General features: G+C 45.1%; 2 protein-coding genes across 2 annotated transcripts in view; both read right to left on the reverse strand.

Annotated features, from left to right (window-relative positions):
* The window catches only part of lamc1 (laminin, gamma 1), a 73255-nt gene extending 61838 nt beyond the window's left edge, over positions 1-11417 (reverse strand). Inside the window, exon 1 of the mRNA XM_046051519.1 lies at positions 10771-11417. Coding sequence (XP_045907475.1) covers positions 10771-11146 — 376 coding nt within the window. The 5' untranslated portion in view covers positions 11147-11417. The remainder of the gene's footprint in view (positions 1-10770) is intronic.
* A 5010-nt stretch (positions 11418-16427) lies between these two features.
* Positions 16428-25859, reverse strand: part of dhx9 (DEAH (Asp-Glu-Ala-His) box helicase 9) — an 18426-nt gene continuing 8994 nt past the window's right edge. Inside the window, exons 14-28 of the mRNA XM_046052244.1 lie at positions 24562-24644; positions 24325-24481; positions 23271-23368; positions 22964-23177; positions 22567-22661; positions 22207-22280; positions 21969-22121; positions 21721-21881; positions 21459-21570; positions 21215-21376; positions 20865-20992; positions 19844-20073; positions 18864-18979; positions 18561-18761; positions 16428-17514 (exon numbers count right to left, since the gene is read on the reverse strand). Of these exons, the coding sequence (XP_045908200.1) occupies positions 17172-17514; positions 18561-18761; positions 18864-18979; positions 19844-20073; positions 20865-20992; positions 21215-21376; positions 21459-21570; positions 21721-21881; positions 21969-22121; positions 22207-22280; positions 22567-22661; positions 22964-23177; positions 23271-23368; positions 24325-24481; positions 24562-24644 (2327 nt within the window). The 3' untranslated portion in view covers positions 16428-17171. The remainder of the gene's footprint in view (positions 17515-18560; positions 18762-18863; positions 18980-19843; positions 20074-20864; positions 20993-21214; positions 21377-21458; positions 21571-21720; positions 21882-21968; positions 22122-22206; positions 22281-22566; positions 22662-22963; positions 23178-23270; positions 23369-24324; positions 24482-24561; positions 24645-25859) is intronic.

A 25859-nucleotide genomic window follows, 5' to 3' on the forward strand; every position in this document is an offset into this window, starting at 1 on the left:
TTTTTCCCCACCCTGCTGTGACATCACCGGATGGGGGCGTGGCCAGGGTAAAATGACGGTGAAACAACACGATAAGAGGAAGAAGAGGACGAAGTGATTCTGCAAAGTTCAGGCGTCCGTCAACTCGCCACCGGAGCTCTCCGCTGTCGATGAAGGTCGGTCATGTTTCAGGCGGCGCTCAGATCAGTCCACACGTCTGCGGCGCTCTCAGTAATTATCTGTTTACCCTCACTCTGCTTTGAACACCAGCCGCTCCTCCTCCCAGGCAGGGAGCAGGGCTAAAATTACCCTGCATGCATCTGCTTGTCCCTGTAATGTATCTGTGCTGGTGCACAGACTCCACGCCGTCTGTAATAATAGAAACCCCTCCCCCCCCTGCTCTCTGCTCTCCTGGGGCCCTGAATCACTTCCTGGGCACAGCAAAAACCACTGGGTCTCAGCAGGACCTGGACCAGGACCACAGCCCCCCCCCCACGCTGCTTTAACACACTTCAGCTCAGCTTCCTCAGGTCAGACGCCGCCGCCTCGCCGTCCAGCTCATTTCCCACAGCAGGCTCGTCTTCCCACAGGACAGGAAACGCAACGTCATGTCAGTTTACAGTCGGGTCAGAGGTCAAAAATCTCCACGGCGCTGGAGACCGTCCCGTTTATTTACCGTGGCCAGTTTTCTATTAAATATTGTGGAGTTCACTAACTTTACTTCTACACTTATTTTAAAAATTTGAAAATTGAAGTGCTTATTTATGTGGTTAAACTTTTCTTTATTAAACACTTGATGCCAAACAGCGGATCACTTCACAAATCTGACTTTTTCAACAAATTTTCAGTCCCTCTTCCTCAACAAAATTTATATTTTAATAGAAAAATTAACTGCTAAACCAAATATTTATTGACGATATATTGAACATTATATTGTTATTGAGGAAAATTATACTGTGATAATTATCATTCTTGTTTTATAGCCCAGCCCTACTTGTACCTTCATTTGTAGGTTTATTTTATCTCTTACAGGTTTCTGCTGCACCCTAGGGCCGAACAATAAAACAATAATTATCGCAATATATATATATTATATAAATATAAACGAATTAGGACTTAAGTTTTTATTAAGATGTTTATTTTTTTGAGGAAAAAAGGACTGAAAAAAAAAAAGCTTTTACTAAATTTTACTCATGCATACGTGTTGAAAAAGATTTTATCGTAATAGTTTTGAATGTTTTACCTCAGATTTGTGAAGTGATCCTCTGTTTGGCATCAAGCGTTCTGACCATAAAGAAAAGTTTAACCTCATAATTAACCATCTGGTTTCTTCAACTTTCACTCAGGAGCAAAAATCTGCCTTTAAACCTGAAAGAAATAACGATTTGACATTTATCCTGATAATTATCGATATCGAAAGGTATGAAACTTTTTATCGTCCAGCCCTACGACACCCTCAAAATGTACTTTTAAAAAATGTCTTCTTTTTGTGCGTTTTGTGTTTATATGAGCGAAACGAACAAAAACAAATCCAGGCTGCGAAAGTCTGCGTAGCCTCCTTCAGGAAGCCTCTCTGGTCTAACTAGAAGGACTACAGGCTGCCGCTGATGTGGATCTCAGCTCTCCAAAGCCTCGGCTGCTGAAAGACTGGAGTCCTGATAACAGAGCAGACATCTTGGCCTCCTCACAGCACACCTCCATGTTTAACCGGCAGATTGCATCGGAGCAGAATCTGGTTTGTTTAGTCTGAGCCAACATGAGCCCGACAGAAGAAAGACACAACGAGAGGTTCACGGCAGCTCAAAGGATTCAGAGGGTTCAAATAAAAACAGCTTTCTGACTGGATCTCTCTGAATATCAAGAACTGATGTTCAACAGCTCTGCAGGTCGAGACTCCATCACTTATTTTTATACTCACTCCCTTTACAGCATTCACTTCAGCTCAGAGACAAACTCAAATCCTACAGGGCGTCTTACGTATATATGATCAAGTCCGCAGGAGAACAAGTGACGACCTTCAAGATAAACCTCGCAAACGGAACAAACATCGTCAGGCTGTTTTTAAATGGGGACACGGCTGATCTGATACATCTGAGTGTCAGTGAATGCACCGCCAAGCTGAAGTCAAAAGGACGTCCAGCAGCTGCACTCAGGATAAAAGATTAACAAAAACACCCTGATGTCAAACCTTGGGTGTCCGAGTGTCCTTGAAAGCACCAGCAGGCTGTTTTCATTGGCTCGACTTAACTTTAATGAGTAAATATGCAGCTTCCTTCCTGAGCGGCGTTCATGAACATCTTCATGCAGACTAACTGCAAGCATCGAACTCCCGGTGAGGAGGAAACCTAAACTTTAAAACGCCGGCTCCTTCATCAGCCAACGAGCCGTCAGCAGAGACATTCAAGGACATCCGAGTTATGAACACTGCACAATTTATCATTTTAACCATTAAACTCAACCGTCAGCACGTGTTGGACTTTTCTCGTGTTTTTTTACTGTGAATGTTTAATGTTTAGTCAGAGGCGCTGCTGCACATTCACTTTCAGTATCCTCGTGTTCCAGATTAGTGAGGCGGCCGTTAATCCTGCAGAGCTTCAACCAGGGACTCGATCGGCGGACCCTGCAGAGCGCCCTGATCCGGGACGACAGCTTTACTTCCCGTGCAGACGGAGAGAAGCGGCGAGCAGAGGTACGATGCTGCGTTCACTGCCTGCAGCCACGGAGCTGTAATTACAGTCATGAAGAACGCAGGCGGTTACAACTTCCTGTGACTTCATCGCCTCGCAGCGAAGGTTTGATCCAGATGTCGGGTTTAATGACGGCCTGTCACAGTTTAGGGACGACGGGGAGGCGCTTTGTGGACAGAAGAGACGAGCTGGTGCACGACGGACCGCGGGGTCGTTTCCTCTCAGGTGACACACCTGAGAGGAAACGACCTGCACGGCGCTCATTCTGCTGTCAATCAGAGACGCAAGCATCAAGGAGTCTGCATCTGAATGACAGGACGTGTTGCTCAATCAGCGCTGCGGCGTGGCGTGGCGTGGGGGGGGCAGGACGGGACCCGTGTGGCACCGGCGCCCCCGGTGACAGCGTGCGTTGGACTAACAGTGACCCTGAACACACCGCGGGCCTTTTAATTAGCACAAGGCAACAAGAATGTGGAGTTTGTTCTTCAAAGAGGCAGGTCAAACATCAGGAAGCAGAAGAAGAAGAAGAAAGAAGAAGAAGAAGGGGGCGCTGCTTGTTTGTTGAGTAAATAAAGAGCCTTCGGCAGCTGCACCTGGAAGAGCGACAGATTTAAACATCTCACCACAAGTTCACACACAAGAGATTTGAATTTCATTATCGTGACACTCAGGCTTCTGCACGGACGCCGAAAACAACAGATGTTTTATGAACGCAACACGAGTTCAATCGGGAAACGTCTGATCAGAGGATTCTCAGCGGGGTTTCTGTGAAGACCAGGACGTGTGAGGGACACTTGAAAGCAGGTTTGTGTGAACGAGGACGCAACAAAAAGAGGGGGAGGATCCTCCTCCTCCTCCTCGATGTTAACCAAAGAAAAGCTTTGTGAGGTGGGAGGAGCCTCCTGCCAGCCTCTGTCCTCCTGATTGGCCCCGCCCTCTCTTTGATGGGGGTCTGAAGAATACTCTGAATTCCTGACTGGAGGTTCAGCCCTGAAGGTGACACGCTGAGGAGGAAGCTCAAGTTTGTCCTTACTGAGCACGTGCACAACTCACGCCACAGTTAATTAGTTTAGAAAGAACACATGTGACCCTCCGACACGACGACCTCGTGTCCTCAATGACATCTGAATCCGTCTTTATCTCACGTGAAGTTAAACCGAGGAACTTCAGACGCCGCCTTCGGATTCAGGAGACTTAAAATGATTTTATACCAAATGATTAATCAACTTTTTTTAATCAATAATGAAAATATTGATCACCAAAGACTGCGCGTATTTAAACCGGTGTCGTCTGGTCCGTTTGCCCGCCGTGGCGACGAGGCGGGGAAACGGGGGGAGGGGAGAGGCGGTCTCGGTCCCAAAACGTGTGAATGTGGTCCGATCCTTTTTGGAGTTAACAGGCTCCCGTAGTCGGTGCAGATCTTTAATCTCACTTGACGACCTCATGTTGACGAGTCAGATTGTTTATTCTGTCATCATGAATTCAGACTTGACACCTGATCGATGTTTGAACAGAGCGTCTTTCTTTAGTTCAGTCGCTCAGAGAAACGTCTAACCTAAACATTTATATTTATATATTCTCATGGTGTAACTGCCGCCGCCGCGGACGAAGCGCCCGCTCTCACACGGTCTGTGGGAAGCTGGACTCTCCGGATTCTTCAGCTCTCGTCTGAAGAGGCTGAATATTCATGTGGGCCAGCTCGGGCCCCTCAAGTGTCAGTCAGTGAAACAATAAGCTGGGGGCCCCCCCGTGTTCAGCCACAGATCTGCTCGTGCACCTGTCGTCCAGGTAACCCCGCAGAGGACGCCACGGTTTTCATTAAGATAATAGAGCCCCCCCCCCTCCCAGTGTACACTGAAAGTTCAGCTCAAGGCTGCAGCTCGGGGTTAATGTTGGAGACGAGACTCTGAAACGCTGCGCGAGGTCAAAGGTAGGCGGTGCGACGACAACAGGAAGTTAGTCTGTCAGCAGGTGGAGCTGCCGCAGCGACACGCACGCTTCAGATTCAGTGAGGACCGACCGACCAATCACAGCAGAGTGTGTTAACCAGCTGTTGGATGCAAAAAACAGAAACGGACTCGTGAGAGACGTTGGCGATGGAGGCGTCGCTCCGACTGTCCTCATCGGTCTGAAGCAGGCGGCGTGTCTGACAGGAGGACGCAGCAGCAGCGGTGCATCGTGGGAAAAACCCCCTGCAGAGAGCTGCTCCTCGTCCTCCTCTCTGGCCTTCGCCGACCCGCCGTAAAACAACAAGCGTGTGTTTTTCCCTCTGGAGAGGCCAGCTGTTGCAAATTACACCAATCTGGGAGGAGGAGGAGGAGGAGGAGGAGGAGGAGGAGGGGGGGGGGGCTCATTGTTTTGTGTCGGAGGAAAGAGCTCCAGCTCAGCGTGGGAACCTGCGGAGGTTATGAGCGCTGCACAGCTGGACGATGATCACTGACGGCTTATTGCAGCAGCTGATGACAGAGACTGAATCTGTTTAACCCTCCAGTCTCTGGTCTCAGGTTCCTGCGACTCGCCTCAGAGCCGCCCGACACGCTCGGGATGCATCTAGAATAAACCAACCTGAGAGTTTTTACCAGGGGCCTCCGTGTTCAGACCCCAAACACCCCCCGTCCCCCTAAACTCATGTCTGCACAAGTCTGTCATTAACACCAAACACCCAGAACGTTGACGGCCTATCGCTGATCTGTAAAGCATTAGGCGGCCCCACCCTCTCCTGACTCTAGAGGGCCGCCGTGTCGGACATTTAGGATTAAACAGAGACCTCGAAACATGTTCGCTCTGATCCATAACGAGATCCTGACCCTGTTTGGACTCTGGATCTCAGTCTCTGATCGGTCTGCGACAGAGTTCAGTCAAAAAGTGGCCGGTTTTAGGTTCAGATCGAGTTCCTGGCTGCCTGCGTAGGAAGGTTGTCAGTACAGGTGAAGTACACAGGAAGTATTTCAGAGTATTTCAGCTGTGTCTGTTAAATCCAGACAAATGAACGCCGCCCCCCCCCCGTCCATCTGCAGCTTTCTTCTTTGTGGGTGTTTTCATGTCAGGACACGCCGCCTTCCTGCAGCATCAAAGAATCGGAGCTCCACAAACACGTTTCCTGAGACGAAGCCAGCCGGCATCACAGCCTCCTCTTTTTCATCCTCAGACGCTCGGGGATCATAAAACCCCGCAGGGACAAACAGGAAGTCAGCGTCAGAACCTGGCGAACGCGCCGTCACATTCATGATCTTGCTGGTCGGATCGTTATCGGGATCAATGAATCATTTCACCCACGCGAGGGTGAAACCTCGGGACGGGTTCTTCCATCAGGAGGTTTTGTACGCCGGCGAACAGGTTTCTCAGTCGGTTACTGGGAAAGTTCTGTTTTGATTTTGGCCAATCAGAGCTGAGTGGGAGTGTTTTTTCCTGGGCAAGCTTCATGACATTTACACAAAGTCAGAGGTCGCACGCTTTTAACAGCCAAAGCGGGAAACCTGTTTCAGCCAATCGTGTGCGTCCACGGATGTTGGGGTCAGTTTTACCTCTACTGCGAATGCGAGGTAGTAGTGACGCAAGCGTAGTAGAAGTATAACCGGTCGGGAAAAGCGCTTTTTAAAGGAGAGCTTTTATGCTTTTCCATATTTTAAGACTTATCTATAATGTTATAATGTTGGATGTTCATGTTAAACTTGGCCGAAGCTTCAAATAATGGAGGTTAAAGCATTTAAAAGAAATCACTGTGAGCAAAAACCTCAGATTTCCTCAACTGCTTTTTCTGCGAGCCGCTGTTCCATATATGGTCATGAGCTCCCATAGCAACGGCACGGCAACGCTCAGTCTGCATGTTCCGCCCAGCAACAACAACAGCCTGGTAACATGCTTCAGGTCTTGGCCAATCAGAAGACAGTAGGCTTTGAGAGGGGGGGCCTTAAAGAGACAGGAGCATCTACAGCTTGTTTCAGACAGAGGCTGAAATGAAGGCCTACATGAAGAGCCAGTATAAGAAAAGAAAATATTTTTACTTTGAATCATGCAAAGCTGCTATACAGGAGTCACAGAACTACAATATAGGACTGGAAAAGCAGAATAATAAACCTTATTTTGGGGCAAAGTTGTCAAACTTCTCCAGCGATTTTTATCAGATTTTCCTGCCGATTCTGTTCATGTAGGTTTTATGTCCCGGTGACCAGAGAAAGTTCAGTTCTGGCTGTCTGACCATTCATTCAGACAGGAGCCTGGTCTTGTTAGTCCGAAAAAGCTGTCCGGAGGCGTTGCCAAGATGGCGGCCGAGTGGCGGGACTTCCCTGTAAGAACGTTGTTGCATCCCAGCCCGTTCTCATTTCCAGGGCGTCAATTCAACACTAAAAGTACAACTATAAAGAGTAAGGAGGTGTTGGGGTGCAGACTGGTGTTTCCAGTAAAAAAATCAACATTCCCTTTATTGAGGTTACGTAACTCACGAACGTAGCGTTTTTAAACTTACATAATTTAAGTCACGTTAAGCTAAACCATGACCTTCTCCTAAACTTAACTACGTTTCACGATGTTGACCAATAGTTTTATTTTGAAGGTCTACAAGGACAGTGCATAGCTAATCTTGCCTTACGTGTCCAAAAAAAAACTACGCTAACCCAGGGCGTGAAAAAGTGACGCCGTGGGGTTTTGACAAAGCGTCCCTATGTGACGCCCTGGGATGAAAACGGGTTGCGCATTCATTAAAAAGCTGCTGCTGTTCAGGGTCATCTGTGATTTCTGCTTGTGAACTTTGTGTTTCACTGAACTTCCTTTACAAGAAGGTTAAAGTTGGTCAAACAAAAACTGAAGAAGGTCGTTTCCTGCCCTGAGGGTAAAGTCAACTCAGGTTCCCACGGCGAGTTACAGCAGAGAATGAAGACGACCTCCGATAACGTCAGAGCAAACACTTATTAAATCCAACATTAATCTTTAAAGAAGGAGCGACGCCACAACACGCCATCGCTTCTCTGTTCTTTCTGAAACGCTGAGGATCCTCTGTTCAAACTCACTTTGGCAGAAAGAGAGAAAATATTTACAATCGCAGAAAACAAACTCCTGAAACTCAACGAGCCATTAAACCTTCTACAAACAGTCGAGGGACCACTTCCTGTCGAGCAGACAAACATTTAGGAAACGCACTGAAAGCTGCGATTACATACAGACACAACAAGTGAAACCAAAGCCTGTAAACGCCACGACTTCATTACCCAGAAATCTGTCAGGCTCTGAGAGGACACTTCCTGTGTGGGAGCAGATTTTCCCACCAGGTGACCAAACCACCTTTATATTAAACAGGAGGCTCGGACGCTCACTTCCTGTTTCAGCATGGGTTTTAATTCACTACTGGAAAGAAAATCCACATTTAGTCGTTTATTTTACAGCCGATTTCTCCTAAAAGTTTGCTTTCCATCAGTTCTGATGTGTTTCAGACGTTCTGTATTGTCGTTGATAAGGATCTGATCAGATATCGGCTCTGTAAATATTGATTTTCAATAAAAAATGGGTGGAATCACAGTCCATCACAGTCTGAACCTGAAATCTGTTACAGACACCAGACCTTCCAGTTGTATTCCTGACTTTATTCTGAAGGTTTTCAACGAGGGGTTTGTTCATAAATCATTAACCGTCTAAGTTATAGAACTTTTTATTCCCAAAAACATGATAGAAAACTGATTTTTTATGCCTAAAAAACATTTCAGTTCAATATGTCGACAAAACAAAACAATAATTGACGATTTCAGCTCTTGAAATAGATGAAAATTAGCGCATATTTTATTAGAGACGGCCTCATTTGCATATTTAAAGATAAAAAACTTCAGAAAACCTGTAACACAAAAAAAACATTCCTGGTGTTCACCTGCAGCGTCTCGCCTTTAATCTGATATTTCCAGGTTGGGTTCTAGGGTCAGACACCACCTCACCTGGCTCAGGTGAGTCCTGAACCAGGCCTAGACTGCCGGGAGACTTCCCATGATGCACTGAGCTCCTCTCTCTTATCCCATGTCACTAACTCGGCTCCTCCCCTCCTCCCGCTGGTATTTACTTTATTTCCCCCATCGTGCCGAGCTCTTCTGACTTCTCACATGGTTTCTCTGCAGCAGAACAAAGCCCGGGCTCTAATTATGAAGCAAACACCGGCCCGACAATGCAAACACAGCCTGGAGGAACCGAAGCCCAGCGTGTAATTAAAAGGCATTTCCATTTGAAAGCGAGGCGTTGAGCAGAGTTCAGTACCTGAGGCTACAGAGACGGCAGCGTGAGCCAACCTCTCAGGAATGTCAGCACTGTTTAAAGCAGGCCGGAGGCTTCAGAAATAGACAGGTATTTTTAAAAAGGCCCGAGTCGGAGCTGCAGGAAAGCCAAGACGTGGTGGCGGCGGCTAACAGAGCGAGTACACAGGAAGTATTTCAGCCTACAAATGAAGATATTTTGACGTAAAACAGCTGATAAATTATCAAAACTTTTTTTTTTTTTAAATACATACTCGTTGACAAAAAAAACCCCTCAAGGTCCTCTTACTAAATTTCATCCAAAGCTTTCAGCCACATCTCATGAGCTTCACCAGCAGAAGAAGACTGGTGTTTAGCTAGGTAGCGTGATTACATTAGATTTTTACTTCACTTTATCCACATCTGAGATAACCCTGGGGAGGACCATGAGATGTGACTGAAAGCTCCAGAAAAAGGCTAATAAGTGGGCCGTGCAGGGCTGTAGCCAAGATTTTAGAAAGACTCAGTAACATCAGGAGTCCAGAGTGTCCCAGCAAGAACGCCACAAGCCGACAAACAGAGTCTAAATGCCACCAACCAAACTCTGTACAATTTTTAGCGTATTTAACAAAAATAAATAATAATCTAGTGGCAAATATTAAACCCCTTTAACACTTATTTTCAGGATAATCCTTTAATAAATGACTATACTATACTATAAAATGTCTTAAAATGTCTTGTTTTGTCCAAAACAACAGTTCAGTTACACAAAGACATTCAGTTTACTGTCACACAGGGGTAAGAACAGCAGAAAATGACTTTTGAGAAGCTGGAAGTGGAGAATATTTGACATTTTTGCTCTAAAAATTGGTAACTTGATGATGAAAATAGATTCTGATGCAGATTTATAGTTTCAGCCAAACGTGTTCCTGTACAGGCTGGAAACCAGACCTGTGTTTGTTATTTACTCCCAGAGACGTGACTCATGTGTTAAACTGACTCATGAAGACAACTGGACTTCCTTCAGTCCCAGAAGAGACCCTGTGGTGCGTTCAGGGGCCGACAGGACACCCAGGCTGCTAACTTCACACCTCTGGCTGTTTGTCAACCCAACAGTGGAAATCGCAAAGTGAGAAGGTGATGGAGGAGCAGCAGGAAGCACCGACTGACCCTGCTGTCAGCTCAGAAAATAGCTGCAACCCCCCACCTGCACACACACAACCCCCAACAATGAAAAGTATGTCCTGCGAGCTGCACCGCAGGCAGCAATAATCCCTCAATCACAAAGTTCACAAGTTTCATCACTGATTCAGAGCTCAGACTTTACCAAATCATGATAACGTGAACACGCTGAGTAGAGATTCAACTCTATGGCATTCCTCTTTCACCTAGTTTGAGGCCATTCCTCCATACTGAAAGTCACACCAAACTCCATACAAAAACTTCACCAATTTATAGTTTTCGCTCTAGTATGCAAGAGTGCTAACAATCGTACGCCACAACTGCAGGTTTTGTTAGAAATGTAACGATGGTGACCTCGGTTCGGCACACGGCTACTACACCAAGCAGTGGTTTACACCAAAAAGCAGCTTTTTCCAGCTGTTTGTGCCCGCGAAGTTGTTATTTAACGCGAAGCGGCAGAGCGACTGACGGTCAAACTTCGATGTAAAGTCGGAATTTACAACATAAAGATTAGTTTGAGGGTACCTGAGTGTGAGCCGAATAAAAGAGTGCTTCTGTGAAATGTATAAAATATATGTGCTTGTGTTCATTAATGTGGGTGCTTTTATCAGTGAGGGCGTAAACCTTGAATTGTGTGTTTTTCTGAAAGGGATTCGGCGCGGATGATCTCTCGTCGCGCAGAGGGGATGTTACCGGGTTGTTCCCGGGGCTCTTACCGAGGTGCAGGGTGAGGTTGATGGAGTTCGGGTACTGGATCCCCGCCAGCATGGTCTGGCTCTGCCACCAGGTGGTGTCCTGCTGGTTGTTGTAGTCGGTCAGGTACACGGCGCTGTGGTGGTTCCGGGGGTCCCGGGCGTCGCAGATGTGGCAGGACTTGGTGACCCCGGTGGCGCCGGTCTGCACGCAGTACTCCTCCGGTGGAGAGCCGCAGGTGTTGGTCGCCACCACCGTAACGTTAAAAGCGGCGTTCACGAACTCGGGCATGCAGCGCTGCGGTCTGCCCTTCTCGTCCGTGCACTCATCCATGGCGGCGCGGACGCACACCGCCGCCACCCAGCTGCAGGCCACCAGAGCCCGGATCAAAAATCGCATTTTTAACAGCCCTCTCCTCCCTCTGGAGCAGGAAAACTGCGCGGCTCCCTCTCAAAAACTCTCCCTGAAACTTTTCCACAAAGTTTGCGGTAACTTATCCGGTTACCGACAGATTCCCGAGACAAACAGCTCGAACCGCGAAGAACATGCGGGAAGTTTTCAGCAGCGGCAGGTCGTCTTCGCTCCAGGCCGCGTCCAGAGCTCGTGTCCCGGCTGTCCCGCTGAGTGTGTCTGCGCTCCGCTCTTTGTGTCCGCCGCCATGCAACAGAGTCCAGAAGGAGAAGACCAGGATCCAGACTACACCCAGAACGCTACTGCGCACGTCCGACGCGCAGGGGGGACACATCGGCCCCTTTCGGGAGACTTCGGGAAAAAGTCTCAGATTTATGATTAATCTTTTTTTGTTCTTTTAATTAAAACCTCCTGCAGGTGTTTTAACGAGCTAAATAAATCACCACGGTTCAACAGAGGGGGGATTTAAGACACCACAGTCCAAAACAAGGATTTTGTTTTCATTTGTCAAATATTACATTATCATACTTTCATAAAATGTAAAAAACAATCTTGAATAAAACATAAAAACATTTGTCTATTTTACACCAAGTCTGTCACATGCAGATGGATTAAATTTCATATTTGTTTCTATTTTAAATCTAAAAGTTAAAGCGTCTTTTTAAAACTCTCCATAATGAATCATGTTGTTTGAAAGTTTGTTTTCTGGAGCACAATGTTAGCAAGTCCACATATCAGATGAGTTCATGTGACAAACAGTTATTTTTATTGTTACCAAATCTTAGCAAGTCATTTTCCTCGACCTGTTTTCTTCTACACATTGTTTCTCATAGCAAGTTTTTAAAAATATTTTTTTTCATTCTCATTTTATGTTGTAATTCATCTGTAAATTATGATAGAAAGAATGCGAAACGCATATGAGTGGTTTATTTTGAATAAATCCATGAAAAAGTATATTTGGATTTTAAACTGTTTGCACATGTCTGGCCATTTGGTGTATTATCACATTAAAGCCAAAAAATCCATCGGACTCTTATCAATGTGCTGGAAAATGGGTTTGTGTGAATCAGCGCATATGTAATGAGGAAATACCTAATTTGCATATTTAAACATATTTATTCCAAAAAAAGTTCCTGTTTCTGTTTAAATTCAGCTTGTAAAGTTTATATGAGTACAGCTGACCGGTGTCTCGCTTTATTAAACCAAACACACTTTTAGTTTGGAGTCAAAGAAATAAAGCAGGACATGACAAATAATACAAAGATTTTAAAGTCAAAATATTAACTTTAGTCAAATCAATTCTGACCAAAAATTTGACTTATGGAGAGCCTAAGTCCCTCCCTTCCACCTCATGGGACCTTATCTCAGAAAACAAATGTACGGTAGTCAACGGCGAGAGACAACTTATCTTTTTATCCTGTTAGAATTGAGCCCTTAATTGCACACAAAATGTTTGTCCATTTAAAATATAATTTTGTCCGTCAAGAAAGTTGCAGTTTGTCGTAAAAACAGTAAAGTTACATTTAGTTGTGTATTAAAACCGTTCAATGAACTACTTACACCTCTCGTCCCACAACAGTATACATCACCAACATGTTAGCGCGATAATGCTAAGCTAATGTTCATTGCTTGGTTACTGCTAGCTAGATAACTTAGCTATGTTCCACGCAGAAATATATCTCATCTGATGTGTTTAATCCAACGACTCTCGGCCCTTTTATCACGTCATTCTCTCATGTAAATGTTTTGACGTTAGCTTCAGTAACGTTAGCTTCAATAACATTAGCTTCAGTCATTGACAGAAAAAGTTAAGGCGTCATATACGCGATTTTTGTGTTTGTGGTAATTATGTATTTTCACAGTGTTATATCTCCACAGTTTTACAACAAATTGCGACTTTCTTGACTTTCAAATTTATATTTTAAATTGACAAACACTATGTGTGCCATTCAGGGCACAATTCAAACGGGATCAATTTATTTTTTGTTTCTTGCCATAGAATACCGTAAAATTTTTCCCTGAAATGAGGTCCCATGGTGTTCCACCGGAAGGGGAGGGACTTAGGCTCTCTATTATCTCATTATTTTTAGTATCTCACAAGTTGGACTAAAACAATAAAATTATTAATTTACGTCTTAATTTTGACGAGTCAAACATAAAGTTATAATTTTAAGATTTTATAGTCGTCTTTTTTTCTGACTGAAGAATTCAAAATGTTGATAAACTTCTCATTGTTTTGATTTACTGAGTATTTTTATTGTCATCATTATCAACTTCTCATCAGTTTTTTCTTCTTTTTTTTTTTTTCTTTTTTTTTGTCTTTCTTCTTGGCAGCAATGGGCTTCCGTACTTACAGTTTCTGTTTAAAAATAAATTATTTAGACAAAGTTTTCTTATTTTTCTGTCTAATTTGTTAAATGTTTCTTTTTCATCTCTCCAGGCCTCTAAAAAAAGAGACAATCTGAGAAGGAAAAAACACTTGTTGGTAAAAACTGATCAGAATTCAACCTTAAAAACACATATAATCAGAATTAATAATTCATTGATTCATTACAGCTGCTCACACAACAAACAGCACTAAGGAAATAAAAATAATAATAATATACAATATAAAATAGAAGTTTGTGGTATTAAGTACAGTTTTCTACAGTACGTGACAGAAGTACGACAAATAAATAGAAAAAATAACGAGAATTGATCATGTTAAGAGCCGGAATGGATTTAAAGCTCTAAAAATGCAGCATTGGGCCTGAATAAAGCAGAATAGAGCACATTAGTCAACTTAATATGTAACATTCATTTAAATAAAAAGCTTATATATGAATAATTAAGTTGTTTTTAAGGGGTTCCAGGTTTTCCAGGATAAATTAAGGATTAATTAAGAGGATTTTGTTGCGGCCCTTTGGAACAATGAAGATCATTAACACACAGTTCTGATTAGATCTTCATCAACACACACAGTGAAGCTGATAGTTTAAAGTGTAAGTGATTAATTACACAGAATAATTCATGTTCATTAGTTCATTTAATTCAACAAGAGTGTTTGTTGTTTTTATTTGTCGTGTTGATCCAAGAAAATGTTAAATATAAAGAGGTTTAAAAATCCAAAAGAGTCTTTCAAGTTTTTAAGTTTCATTCATTCATTTCTTTTTCCAGTGTGAACACATTAAAATGAGGCAGCAGTGAAGGAACTCAGATCCTTTACTTCAGTAAAAGTACTAATAACACACTGTATAAATACTCTGTACTTCTGTAAACGTATGCGAGTATAATCAGGACAGAACGCAGTAAAACTTCCCTGTGCCTGTTGCACTATTCTACAGTCCTATGCAAATGTTTGACCCCCCCTGACAATTTCCATTTATAAATAATCGGCTCAGCAATTTAATTTTGAGCTATCAAATAACTGAAAGACACAGTGATGTTTCAGCAGTGAAATGAGGTTTATTGGATGAACAGAAAATCTGCAATATGCATCAAAACGGAAGTAGACAGGTGCATAAATGTGGGCGCCCTTGTCATTTTGTTGATTTGAATACCTGTAACGACCTTGCACCGATTAACTGGAACACACAGCTGGTTTGGTGAGCTCATTACACAGGTGCATCCGATCATGAGAAAAGGTGACTCTCCTCTGAAGAGCGGCAACATGGGGGCCTCAAAATAACGCTCAAATGACCTGAAAACAAAGATTGTTCAACATTCTGGTTCAGGGGAAGGCCACAAACAAAGACATTTAAGCTGTCAGCGTCCACTGTGAGGAACATAGTGAGGAAATGTAAGACCACAGGCTCAGTTCTTGTTAAGGCCAGTAGTGGCAGGACAGGTAAAATATCGGAGATTATTATTGGATTCTACTCAATATGAGCAGATATTTGAGAATAATGTAGAGGAATCAGTCACAAAGTGGAAATTACGCCGGGGCTGGATATTTCAACAAGACGACGACCCAAAACACTGCTCAAAATCTACTCTGGCGTTCATGTACAATGTTCCCCAGACCTGGATATCATAGGAAATCTGTGGGGTGATCTGAAGCGGGCGGTCCACGCTCGGCAACCGTCAAACCTGACTGACCTGGAGATGGTTTGCAAAGAGGAAAGGTCCAAAATACCTCAATAACTCATTACAGGCTATAGGAAGCAGCTAGAGGCCGTTATTTCTGCTAAAGGAGGCTCAACTGCGTGACCTGGTGTTTCTGTAGGGCGCCCACATTTATGCACCTGTCTAATTTTGTTCATCCAATAAACCTCATTTCACTGCTGAAACATCACTGTGTCTTTCAGTTATTTGATAGCTCAAAATGAAAATGCTGATCCAAACACACGTTTATTTACATATGGAAGTAGTCAGGGCCTCAGATTACTATTCCTTTATAACAAAACGTCGTTTTATAAACTTCATGCGTTTTGTGTAAAAAAAAGTAACTGAAGCTGTAGTGAAGTAAAAAGTACAGCATCTCCCTCTGAGGTGGCGCAGGAGGAGAAAATACTCACTACAAGTACCTCAAATTTGTACTTGAGTACATGTACTTAGTTACTTTCCACCACAGCCCAAGTGATCCAACATCTGAACAATTATTTACATTTAGTTTTTTCCTTCTAAACACTAAAATATGTGGATATTTACACATTTTATATTAATAAATTCTTTTTAACCATAGACTGTGTGTAAAAACTAGCTGAGCCGCTCCGCAGCTGACTGTAAAGGCTGATGGCGCCCCCTGCTGGTGTTTGCATGAGTTTACTCCAGCTTAAATTTAATTTGTTTTATAAATCCGGCACCACAGTTATGATTTTTTACTTAATTTTATAAAACACAGCGTTACCTCAAATCAAAGTCTTTTCTTACGTCAAAGTTTTTAAATTAAAGTCATGATAATTTACATTTATTTGACAATGTTGACAAAATAAAAACAAACATTGGGGGTTTTTAACGGTCATTTCGCTTTGCTCAAACCCACCAGACTCCATTGATAAAAACAGCCATTTTACCTCTCTGCTCTTCCGCTGCCTCGATCAGTTAGTGTTAGTCAGTGTGTGACTTTGTTGTTTATGTTTGTTTGTGTTGTGCGATTTTGTTATTTCAAAAAGGATAAACAACAACAAAGTCACACAATAACACAAACCGACAGATGGAGGCGGCCGCAGATCAGAGAGGTAAAATTAAGTTTTTTACGAAGGGAGTCTGGTGGCTTTGAACAGAGCGATGCAGCGAGTGTTTCTGGTTCAACAAGAAAAATGCTGACAGGAAAAAACAAAACAAAACGTGTTTTTTAAAAATGGGATTTATTGTTCCATCAACACAAGCACAAAAGACACCGAGACAAATGCAGAAGAAGTAAACACAGATTTTAGATTTCCTCCAGTTGTTGATCCGGATCCTCCGTCAGCAGCTCATTTTACTTCACAGTACTTTTTACTGCATTACTTTTATTTGAGAGCATTCGTTTGTGGCTACTGATACTTTTTTAAACATTATTAATATGCAGTACAACAAAGTATTCAGTACTTTCTGTATTTAAATGCATCAGAAGTAAGAAACAAATCTGCGAAACGAGTACTTTTAACTTTGGATATTTTAACTACATTTTCCTGATTATACTTCTACTAAAGTAATATTTGCAACGCAGGGTTGTTACTGGTAATAAAGTACTTTACGCTGTAGTATTACTGCAGTACTTCTCTCCACTGTTGGGGGATTTTACATGCTACAAAACACCAACATGGCAGTACTTTGCAGGGAGGTTGTAGTACTTGTACACTCGGGATATTTTGACAGCTTTGACACATTTTAAACTTAGAAAATTTAAACGTACAGAACATATGATGGAGTAGCTGGCCGGAGCGCCGGGCGTGCGGGCCGCCGATCCGGAGCTTCCTGTGGTCATGAACAGCTGGAGAGATCAGACCGACACCTGCAACGACTCTTTATTTCTTATCGACCGGATTACAAACGATTTTACTCACAAAAACACTTTTTACAAAGAAAAACTGACAGACCGACTTTAAGGTTAATAACCTCCTCGGTACCCTCCTCCTCCTCTATAACCTCCTCCTCCTCCATATCCACCGCCGCCTCTGTATCCTCCTCCACCCCCTCCTCCACCATAGCCGCCTCCTCTGTAACCTCCCCCACCTCCTCCTCCACCATAGCCGCCTCCTCTGTAACCTCCCCCACCTCCTCCTCCACCATAGCCGCCTCCTCTGTAGCCTCCTCCTCCCCTGTAGCCTCCTCCCCCCCTATATCCTCCCCCTCCTCCATATCCTCCTCCCCCTCCTCCTCTGTAGCCTCCTCTTCCTCCCCCGTCTCCGTCGAAGCGTCCCATCTTTGGAGGTCGAGGGCCGTCTCCCATCCTGTGCAGAGAGAACGGGTGTTAGACTGGGACCAGGCGGATCAGCTGCTCCATCATCACCTCATGCTCCCATGATTCTGTGACTAATTACAACGTTTTATTTAAACAGACCGGCTCGGGTGAATATAACAAGTGTCTGACAGCATCATGAAAGGATCCCTGCAGAGAGAGCGCTTTTTTTAAAGACAACAGCCGCTACATGTAGCGCTCATCAACGCCACCAGACTCCATTGATAAAAACACTCATTTTACCTCTCTGGGCTACAGCTGCTTTGCATTATTGTTACTTTAGTGTGTGAAACAGCTCATATTCTGCTCACTTTCAGGCTCATAAGTTTATTTAGTTGTTGTACCAGAACAGGTTTATATGGTGACATTATCAGACTGCACATCGCTGCAGCTCCTCTTCTCACCCTGAGTGCTGAACGCCCAGTTTTAGCCACAGAGTGAAGCATCTCACTTCTATTAGATCTTTGTTGGGAGCTGCACATGTGCAGTAGCTAGGTAAGGACTACTAGCCAATCAGAAGCAGAGTAGGGCGGGTCCTGACGAGCAGGTAAACGGCTTCGGTTCAGCTGTACATGTCTGATCCTGACACTCAACCAGAACCAGCTTCAGAACCCAGACTGGGTCCAGAGTTATTAATCTTTTACCTGAGCTCCGTCTCCACATCACAGTAACCGCTTCGTGTCCTCTGACCGCCTGGAGGCGCTCTAACGTGCCACGCCAGCTGCTAGGCGAGCATCATGCTGCGTGTGATGCGGGGAAGTAAAGGCTGCACTACAAACGCGCTGTTCTCAGGCAGTTCAGGAGTTTTCTGTGGGAGATGGCAACTCCCTTTGGGCTTTTTCTCTTTGCAAAGCTGTTACATGCACAGAAGAGATTCATAAGACAATAAAGGAGCGGGAGAAACCCAAAAAGCAGAACATGACCTCTTCAAAAATCCTTCAGTAGACCAGAGAAGTAAAATGGCTGTTTTTATGCATGGAGTCTGGTGGCTTTGACGAGAGCGATGTAGTGGCTGGTTAAACGCTGTTTAACCTGCACCTCTGGTTGTTGGCCATCATGTTGAGCCCAGCAGCTGACGGTTTGGAGATCTGTCTGATGATGTTCAGCAGCCGCTCGTTGCTCGGACCCATCTGCCTGATGTACTCTGGGTCTTTGGTGACCTCCACCACCAGAGCCTCCAGCCCGGCCCGCAGAGCCGCGATGCCGCCCGCCACCTCGTGAGGGATCCTCAGCTTGATCCTGCAAGCATTAAAGTGAAAGGTCAGCGCTCGCTTCCTGTGGCGCCGTCCTGACGGTTTACTTCTATCTTCAGGATGCAGATAACGGTTAGCGGCTCCTCACCAGTCGTCCAGCTCCACGATTTCTCCGTTGGAGCTGATCTTCTTGCAGGCGAAGAGCAGCAGCTGCAGAGGGCTGACCAGGGTCATCCCTTTAGCCGAGATCGCTCTGGTTCGGATCTGAGACACACAACAACAAACAATCACCCCGTGGCTCCGCGTCATTTTCCAGAAGACCTGGAAGATTTATTTAAGGCGAGACGCGGGCGGCAAAAACACGGTTTCATCACGCAATGGTCCATTTTGAGATCTGGGGCTGCTTTGCTTCCATAGCGTGTCTTTTTGCAGACTAGTGGAAAGAAAAAATCCACATTTAGTAGTTTATATGTCTCTGTGCGTCTGCTTTCTAACAGCGTTCACTGTTGTTAAGGGTTTGATAAGATATCGACTCTGTAAACACTGATTTTCAATAAAAATGTGTAGAATTTCACAGTAAATATCTTTAAAAGCAGTTTCCCTCACTCTGAAATCTCCCGTTCAGCAGCTCTGACAGACACCAAACTCTCCAGGGTTATTCCTGACTATATTCTGAAGGTTTTCACGAAGGGATTTGTTCTTATGTCATTCACTGTCTGAATTATAGAACTTTTAATTCCCCAAAACACGGCGAAAACTTGTATTTTTTCCTACCTATTCACAGATTTGTGAAATAATAAAAACAGATATCCAAAATTCCCTCTGTAAAAACATTTGAGTCGAACGTGTCGACAAAATAAAACAATAAATTTTGAACCTGACTTAACCCAGAGTTCAGATTTCAGTTCTCAGATTAGATGCAAATTAGCACCTATTTCATTAGATACTGCCTCATTTGCATATTTAAACATAAAACTTCAGAAAACCTGTAATATGTAATCAACCAGGAGAGTTTCAGGCTGATATCTGTTCACCTGCAGCGTCTCGCCCGTCTTTAGAAAATCAGAGCGGTGCATTAAAACACAGTATCTGCATTATTCGCCCTCCGGCTGTGACCCGGACGTCTACCTTCTCGCTGAAGACGAAGAACGGCGAGGGGTAGGTCATGTCGTGGCTGCTGAAGGGGCAGTTGACGGAGGACTTGTGGATGAGGGCGTTGCGGCCCTCGGTGGTCAGGATCTTCCTCTTCTCTTTGTGGTAGCAGACGTTGGGGTACGAGCCGAAGGTCAGCAGAGACACCACCAGGTCCAGGTTGTTGTCCGGCCCGACCGTGTTGAACATCTGGGTCATGAGACACTCTGAGGGGGACGCAGCAGAGCGGAGACGGTGAGAGCGACTCAAGCAGACCAAACCAAATTATCAACAAGCAGAAAAGAAAAATATCTTGAATCGTGGAAAGAAACGACCAAAACGCAAAGTAAATTCCAAAGAGAATTCACACCTAAACTAAGACAAATGTTGACAACATCCAGACTGAACATAGAAAAGGGCCACAGACAGAGCTGGAGAGACTCAGAGGACAGACAGAGACAGAGAGGACAGGCAGAGAGACAGAGAGGACAGGCAGAGAGAGAGACAGAGGACAGGCAGAGACAGAGAGGACAGGCAGAGAGACAGAGAGGACAGGCAGAGAGAGAGAGAGACAGAGGACAGGCAGAGAGACAGACAGAGGACAGGCAGAGAGAGAGACAGAGGACAGGCAGAGAGACAGAGAGGACAGGCAGAGAGAGAGACAGAGGACAGGCAGAGAGAGACAGAATTAATTGTTTATCTACTAATATACACCCTCCCATTTACAGTTTTATCTATTTATTTTATTTAATATATTCTTATTTTTCCACACACACACCGTTTTATTTATTTATTATTTTACAGAATTTTTATATATTTTTTTTTATTAACACACAAACAACTTTTACTGTTTAATTTACTTATTTAATTAAATTAATTGTCCTTATGTAATTTGTATGTAGCTTTGACAGTATTGTTGTTATACATTCATGCCAATAAAGCTGATTTGAATTGAAGAAAATTGAGAACGGACACGCAGGACGCCGCTTTATCTGCAGTCTGAGGTGCGTTCAGGTACCTTCAGGGAATCCAGCGTTGACCAGGATCTCCTTCAGCTGGACTTTGGCCTCCCAGGTCATCCTCAGAGTCGACATGTTGAGACGTTTGTGTTCACAGAAGCGATTCTCTGCGTCCTCGCCGTTCATCCTGAACGCCACAACGACATGGGGTTTTTAAAGACCCGTTAACGCTCCGCAGAGACTAAAAGTCCTACATGTTTAAATCATCAATACTTTAGACTTTCTTCTGAAGTTGGTAAACTAAATCAACCAAACCCCACAGTAAAAACACCACATTTAAACTATTTAACCATCGAACTGCTGACAGCCAACAACACCTCACGGCCCCGCCCCTCGCCCGCAGACCGACCTGACGTCGTCCCAGGCCTGGAAGACGGACAGCAGAGCCACGTGGTCAGAGAAGCGGCTGCCGGCGAAGTTTCTGTGGACGAAGCCGAGACGTTTCCCCTCGCTGATGAACGGCTCCTGGAAACAGGAGGCGGCCGAGATGGTGCACATGGCGTCGCCAACACTAGAGGGAGACACACGTTATTAAAGCCGGCGAGGAGACAGGAGGTCATGTGACTGCGCGGCGAGGAGGAGGAGACACTGACTAGAAGATGCAGCCCATGATCATCATCTTCCCCAGCCGAGGCTCGATGGGCAGCCGAGCCAGAATCCGACCCAGAGGAGTCAGCTCGTCGTTCACGTCCAGAGCGTCCAGCTCTGAAACACACACAGCGAAACCGCTGAGAAACTCCTGCAGAGTCACAACAACGCCACTTCCTGTTGGAACATTTGCCCCGGACTTTGACTGTCAGGCTACGTACCCACCCTGCCCCTGTGATTGGTTGAGGTTACACTAGTGTTTTGTACCTTTCAGAGTGTGCTCGGCCTCGATGACGGCGTCCAGCGGCGGCGGCTCGATGGCCTTAGACAGGAAGTGTCCGATGCCTCCGAGCCTCAGCAGCTTGATGCTCAGCGCCACTTCGTGCAGCGGCGTCCTGAAGATCTCTGGAGTCATGTGAGTCTCCAGCCTGCGGGGACACGACACACAATCAATGAGAAACTGAACGCCATCGCGGCGTGCTGCGGCCTGGGGAGGAGTCAGGAGGGGGTCGCACCTCTCGAACCGAGCGTGGCTGCACAGGTGGAAGCAGAACCCGGGTCGGACTCTGCCGGCTCGTCCTTTCCTCTGCTCCAGGTTGGTCTTGGAGGCCCAGACGGTGGCGTAGTTGGTCATGTTGTTGTGGGAGGTGAAGAGCTTCACCTTCTGCCTGCCGGGACGCCGAACACACACAGTCAGAACCGGGCTGGTCTTTAAACCCGGAGCACAAACCGAAAACTCTGACACACACTCACTTGCAGGAGTCGATGACGTACACGACGTCGTTGATGGTGATGCTCGTCTCGGCGATGTTGGTGGATAGAATCACCTGCAACATCAGAGCGAAGAAACGTAAACTGGCAGGTCGAAACCGCTAATCGGCCCAAATGATCCTGTAGGGCTTTACAGACATGATCGGAGGCCCCACAATTTCTAATCCCATCAGAAACCGGCAGGTGATAGAAGTTTTTACACAAAACTGGAACAAGTGGTGAAAAATGTACTTTAATAAAAACGGCTGCCGTCCTCTCTGGACGAGTTTATCAACTTTGAAACTGGTTTAAATGTCACTGAACGAGTTAAAAACATTTTTCCCGTCCCGCGGCGTCTCTGACCTTAGTGATGTTGTCGGGAACCGGTTCAAACACCCTCCTCTGCTCCTCTCGGGGGATCTGCGAGTGCAGCGGCAGGATCAGGTACCGGCTACTTCCTGGAAACAAATACAAGACGTTAAAAAACCGCGAACTGTTCGAGACCTTTCAGCAGGTCATTTAAAGGGGAATGTACTCGATCTATTTAGCCAGATGATCTCACTGAGATTTAAAACCTCTTTTTCAGGAAAGCAGCATGTTGACAGAGCGCAGTTACAAACACCAAACACAACAACCAAGAACAATTAGACCCCTTAAGATCCATAAATCTCAACTTAAAAGCTTCTTCTGGGGCTTTAAACTCTCTGACTTATGCATTTTGTAGCCGGCTCCCTCCCTCCCGTGTGCTGCGAGGACGAACCGAAGTGAGGGTTGGTCTCCAGGTGTCTCTGCATGGAGTAGATGAGGTTCCAGCCGGGCAGGAAGACGAGCACGGCGCCGGCCACCTGCAGCGTCTCGATGTACCTCAGCAGAGCCTCCACCAGCTCGAAGGACGTCTCCTTCTCGTTGATCTGAGCCATCGAGCGCTTCGTCTCCGCCGTGTACTCCGGCCCGCAGATCACGTTACAGTTCGTCTGCAGGGAATAAAACAGCTCTCGGATCTCTCGCTCTACATTCGTACAGACTCTGATTTAATAACTGTGGCATCAGAGGAAAAGGCTGCTCACATCCTCCTCTCCTCCCTCCTCGTCTTTATCCTTCTTCTTGCGGTCCGCTGGTGGAGGCACGAAGTTCGTCATCTGGATGCAGTCCTCCAGGAAATACTCTGCAAAATACACAAAGTGTTTTTAATGCAACGCTTGTTCTCCTGCTGTGGTCGCGCAGCCTGATCACACCTGGCTCTGAAATGCGTTTCAGGCGACTACAGTGGGACTGTGGAGTTAAACTAGACAAACATCGTGAAGAAAGGCAGCAAGGAAACGACGCCAAAAAAAAGTTTCACTTTTCTGGCCGAGCTGCAGAGAAGAGAGAAACCACGGCGTGTAATCATAGAGGGAGCGTTATTACACAGTCTGTAACTGCTGAGCGTTTTCAGGAGGATGAGACGCTTTTTAACACCAGGAGTGAACCGAGCTTTAGTTCAAGGTGGCGGGTTTTGTTTCTTTGTTGAACTGTTAATCCTTTTATTTTTATATATTGTCAATTTATATATTTATATACACAACAGGAGTACTGCACATGTAAACATCTGCAAACTGTTTTATTATTCTTCTTACATAACTTGCATCTGTTTATTCCATATTTATAATTTCATCTGTATGTCCGTCATCAGCACAGCAGATTCCTCGTACATGTAAAAACTACTTGCCAATAAAGCTCCTTCTGATTCTTGGGACATGAAATTCGCTTCAGAGGACCTAAATCTTCTAAAGCTGAAGCCTCGTTTCCACTACGACATTTTAGTCTGGAAAATATCCTGTAAACTGATTGAGAAAATGTCGCCATGGCTGATGTTTTTTAGCTGATTTCATTTTATTACAGACGTATCGTCTGTGTGTTCAGTCCTGACGGTCTTTAAATGCCAGCAGAGAAAACGGAGAGCTTCAGATCTTTAGTGGCTTTTCTTTGAGAATCACGATCTTTAACACAAACCTTTCCCTCGTCTTTACTCTAAACCGTTTGAGTTGTTCTCTGAATCAGACCTGTGTGGAGCTGCTTCTCTGTAAAACCTCGTGTGTCTCAGACTCAAAGGCCCTGTGCTGGATCGCAGTCAGTTATTACCTTGGACAGGGAAGGTGCGTCCGAACACCTCGATGATGGGGCAGTTGAAGAAGTACTCTCTGAACATGGTGGTGTCGATGGTGGCCGACATGAGGATGACCCGAACTTCAGGGTAGGCCTGGACCACGTCTCTGAGGACCACCATGAGGAAGTCCGTCTGCGGGGACACAACACAGAGACTCCTTCAGCTCAGTGGAGCTCACTAGATGTAATTATACGTAGAACAACCGAACTCACGTTGATGTCTCTCTCGTGGATCTCGTCAACGATAACGTGACTGATGCCTCTGATTCCTGCTTCAAGCTTCCGCAGCAAAACACCTGAAACCCAAACGTGTGTTTTAGTGTTGATGGGAAAACTGAGCTGACGTAAAGCTGCTCAGTGAGGCTGCAGGAACTGCAGGACTCTTGTTTCTTATGATACGATGTACTTTATTAGCCCCCACGGGGAAAATAATAAATGAATGAAACAATGAATAGTTTACAGCCGACATCCCGTCAACCTTTTCCCCAGTTGCCAACGTTGCACGTGGCCAACTCGCCATTACTACAGCTGACTGAACCCAAAGTAAACACTTAGCAATAACGGATCAAACTGATGCTGAAATAACTTCAATATGATGCTTTCTGAACTCAGCAGGGAGTTCAACCTCCTCGCTTTCTTTTCTCCAATTAATGTCCAGTTTTTATATAAATATGAAGTCGTAGTCCAGCAGAGATAACGACGCTGACAACAACACTGGAACCGGATGTGCACGGAAGCTGCTGAGAAGCTCGAGTGACGATAAATCACCTAAAGTAAAAAGCTAATTTAATAAAAGTTAGCTCTGCGCTCCTCCTGCAGGTAAACAGCGTAGCTGTCGGAGCAGAATCCAGACCGACTGCGGGGGTTTATTTGTCCAAAAGCTGCAGCGCTGCTCCCCGTACACTTCCCCATTCTTTAATTCAGTTTTATTTATATAGCGCCAAATCACAACAACAGTTATCTCACAGCGCTTTTCATAAAGAGCAGGTCTAGACCGTACTCTATGATGCTATTTACAGAAGCCCAACAGTTCCCACCAAGAGCAGCACTAGGAGACAGAGGCAAGGAAAAACTTCCTTTAAGAGGCAGAAACCTCGAGCAGAACCATGACTCAGGGTGGGCGGCCATCTGCCTCGACCGGGGTATATATATATATATAGAGTGAGTAAAATGCACAGAGAATTTTTGTGTCACAGACTGTTATCGAGACGCCTGAATCTTTTTAATGACACCGAGGACTCTGTGTCTCCTGCCTGAGGCTGAAACGTTGCTCTCTCCACTGTTGGAGCTCTTCTTTCAGAACAGCTGATACAAAACAGACCTCTGCCTGTCGAGTAGGAACATAAACCAGGGCCAGATTTACAGTCACTAGGGACGGGTATCGCTGCTCGGTACCTTTATGGCATCGACCCGAAACAGCCCGGTATCGAGTAGAACCCAAACGTTTCCTGTCAAACCAGAACTTCAAATTGATACTTTTTGTAACCAAATCGCGTCAAAAAGTGACTATT

Source organism: Micropterus dolomieu, linkage group LG06 (genome assembly GCF_021292245.1).
Source record: "Micropterus dolomieu isolate WLL.071019.BEF.003 ecotype Adirondacks linkage group LG06, ASM2129224v1, whole genome shotgun sequence".
NCBI lineage: Eukaryota > Metazoa > Chordata > Actinopteri > Centrarchiformes > Centrarchidae > Micropterus > Micropterus dolomieu.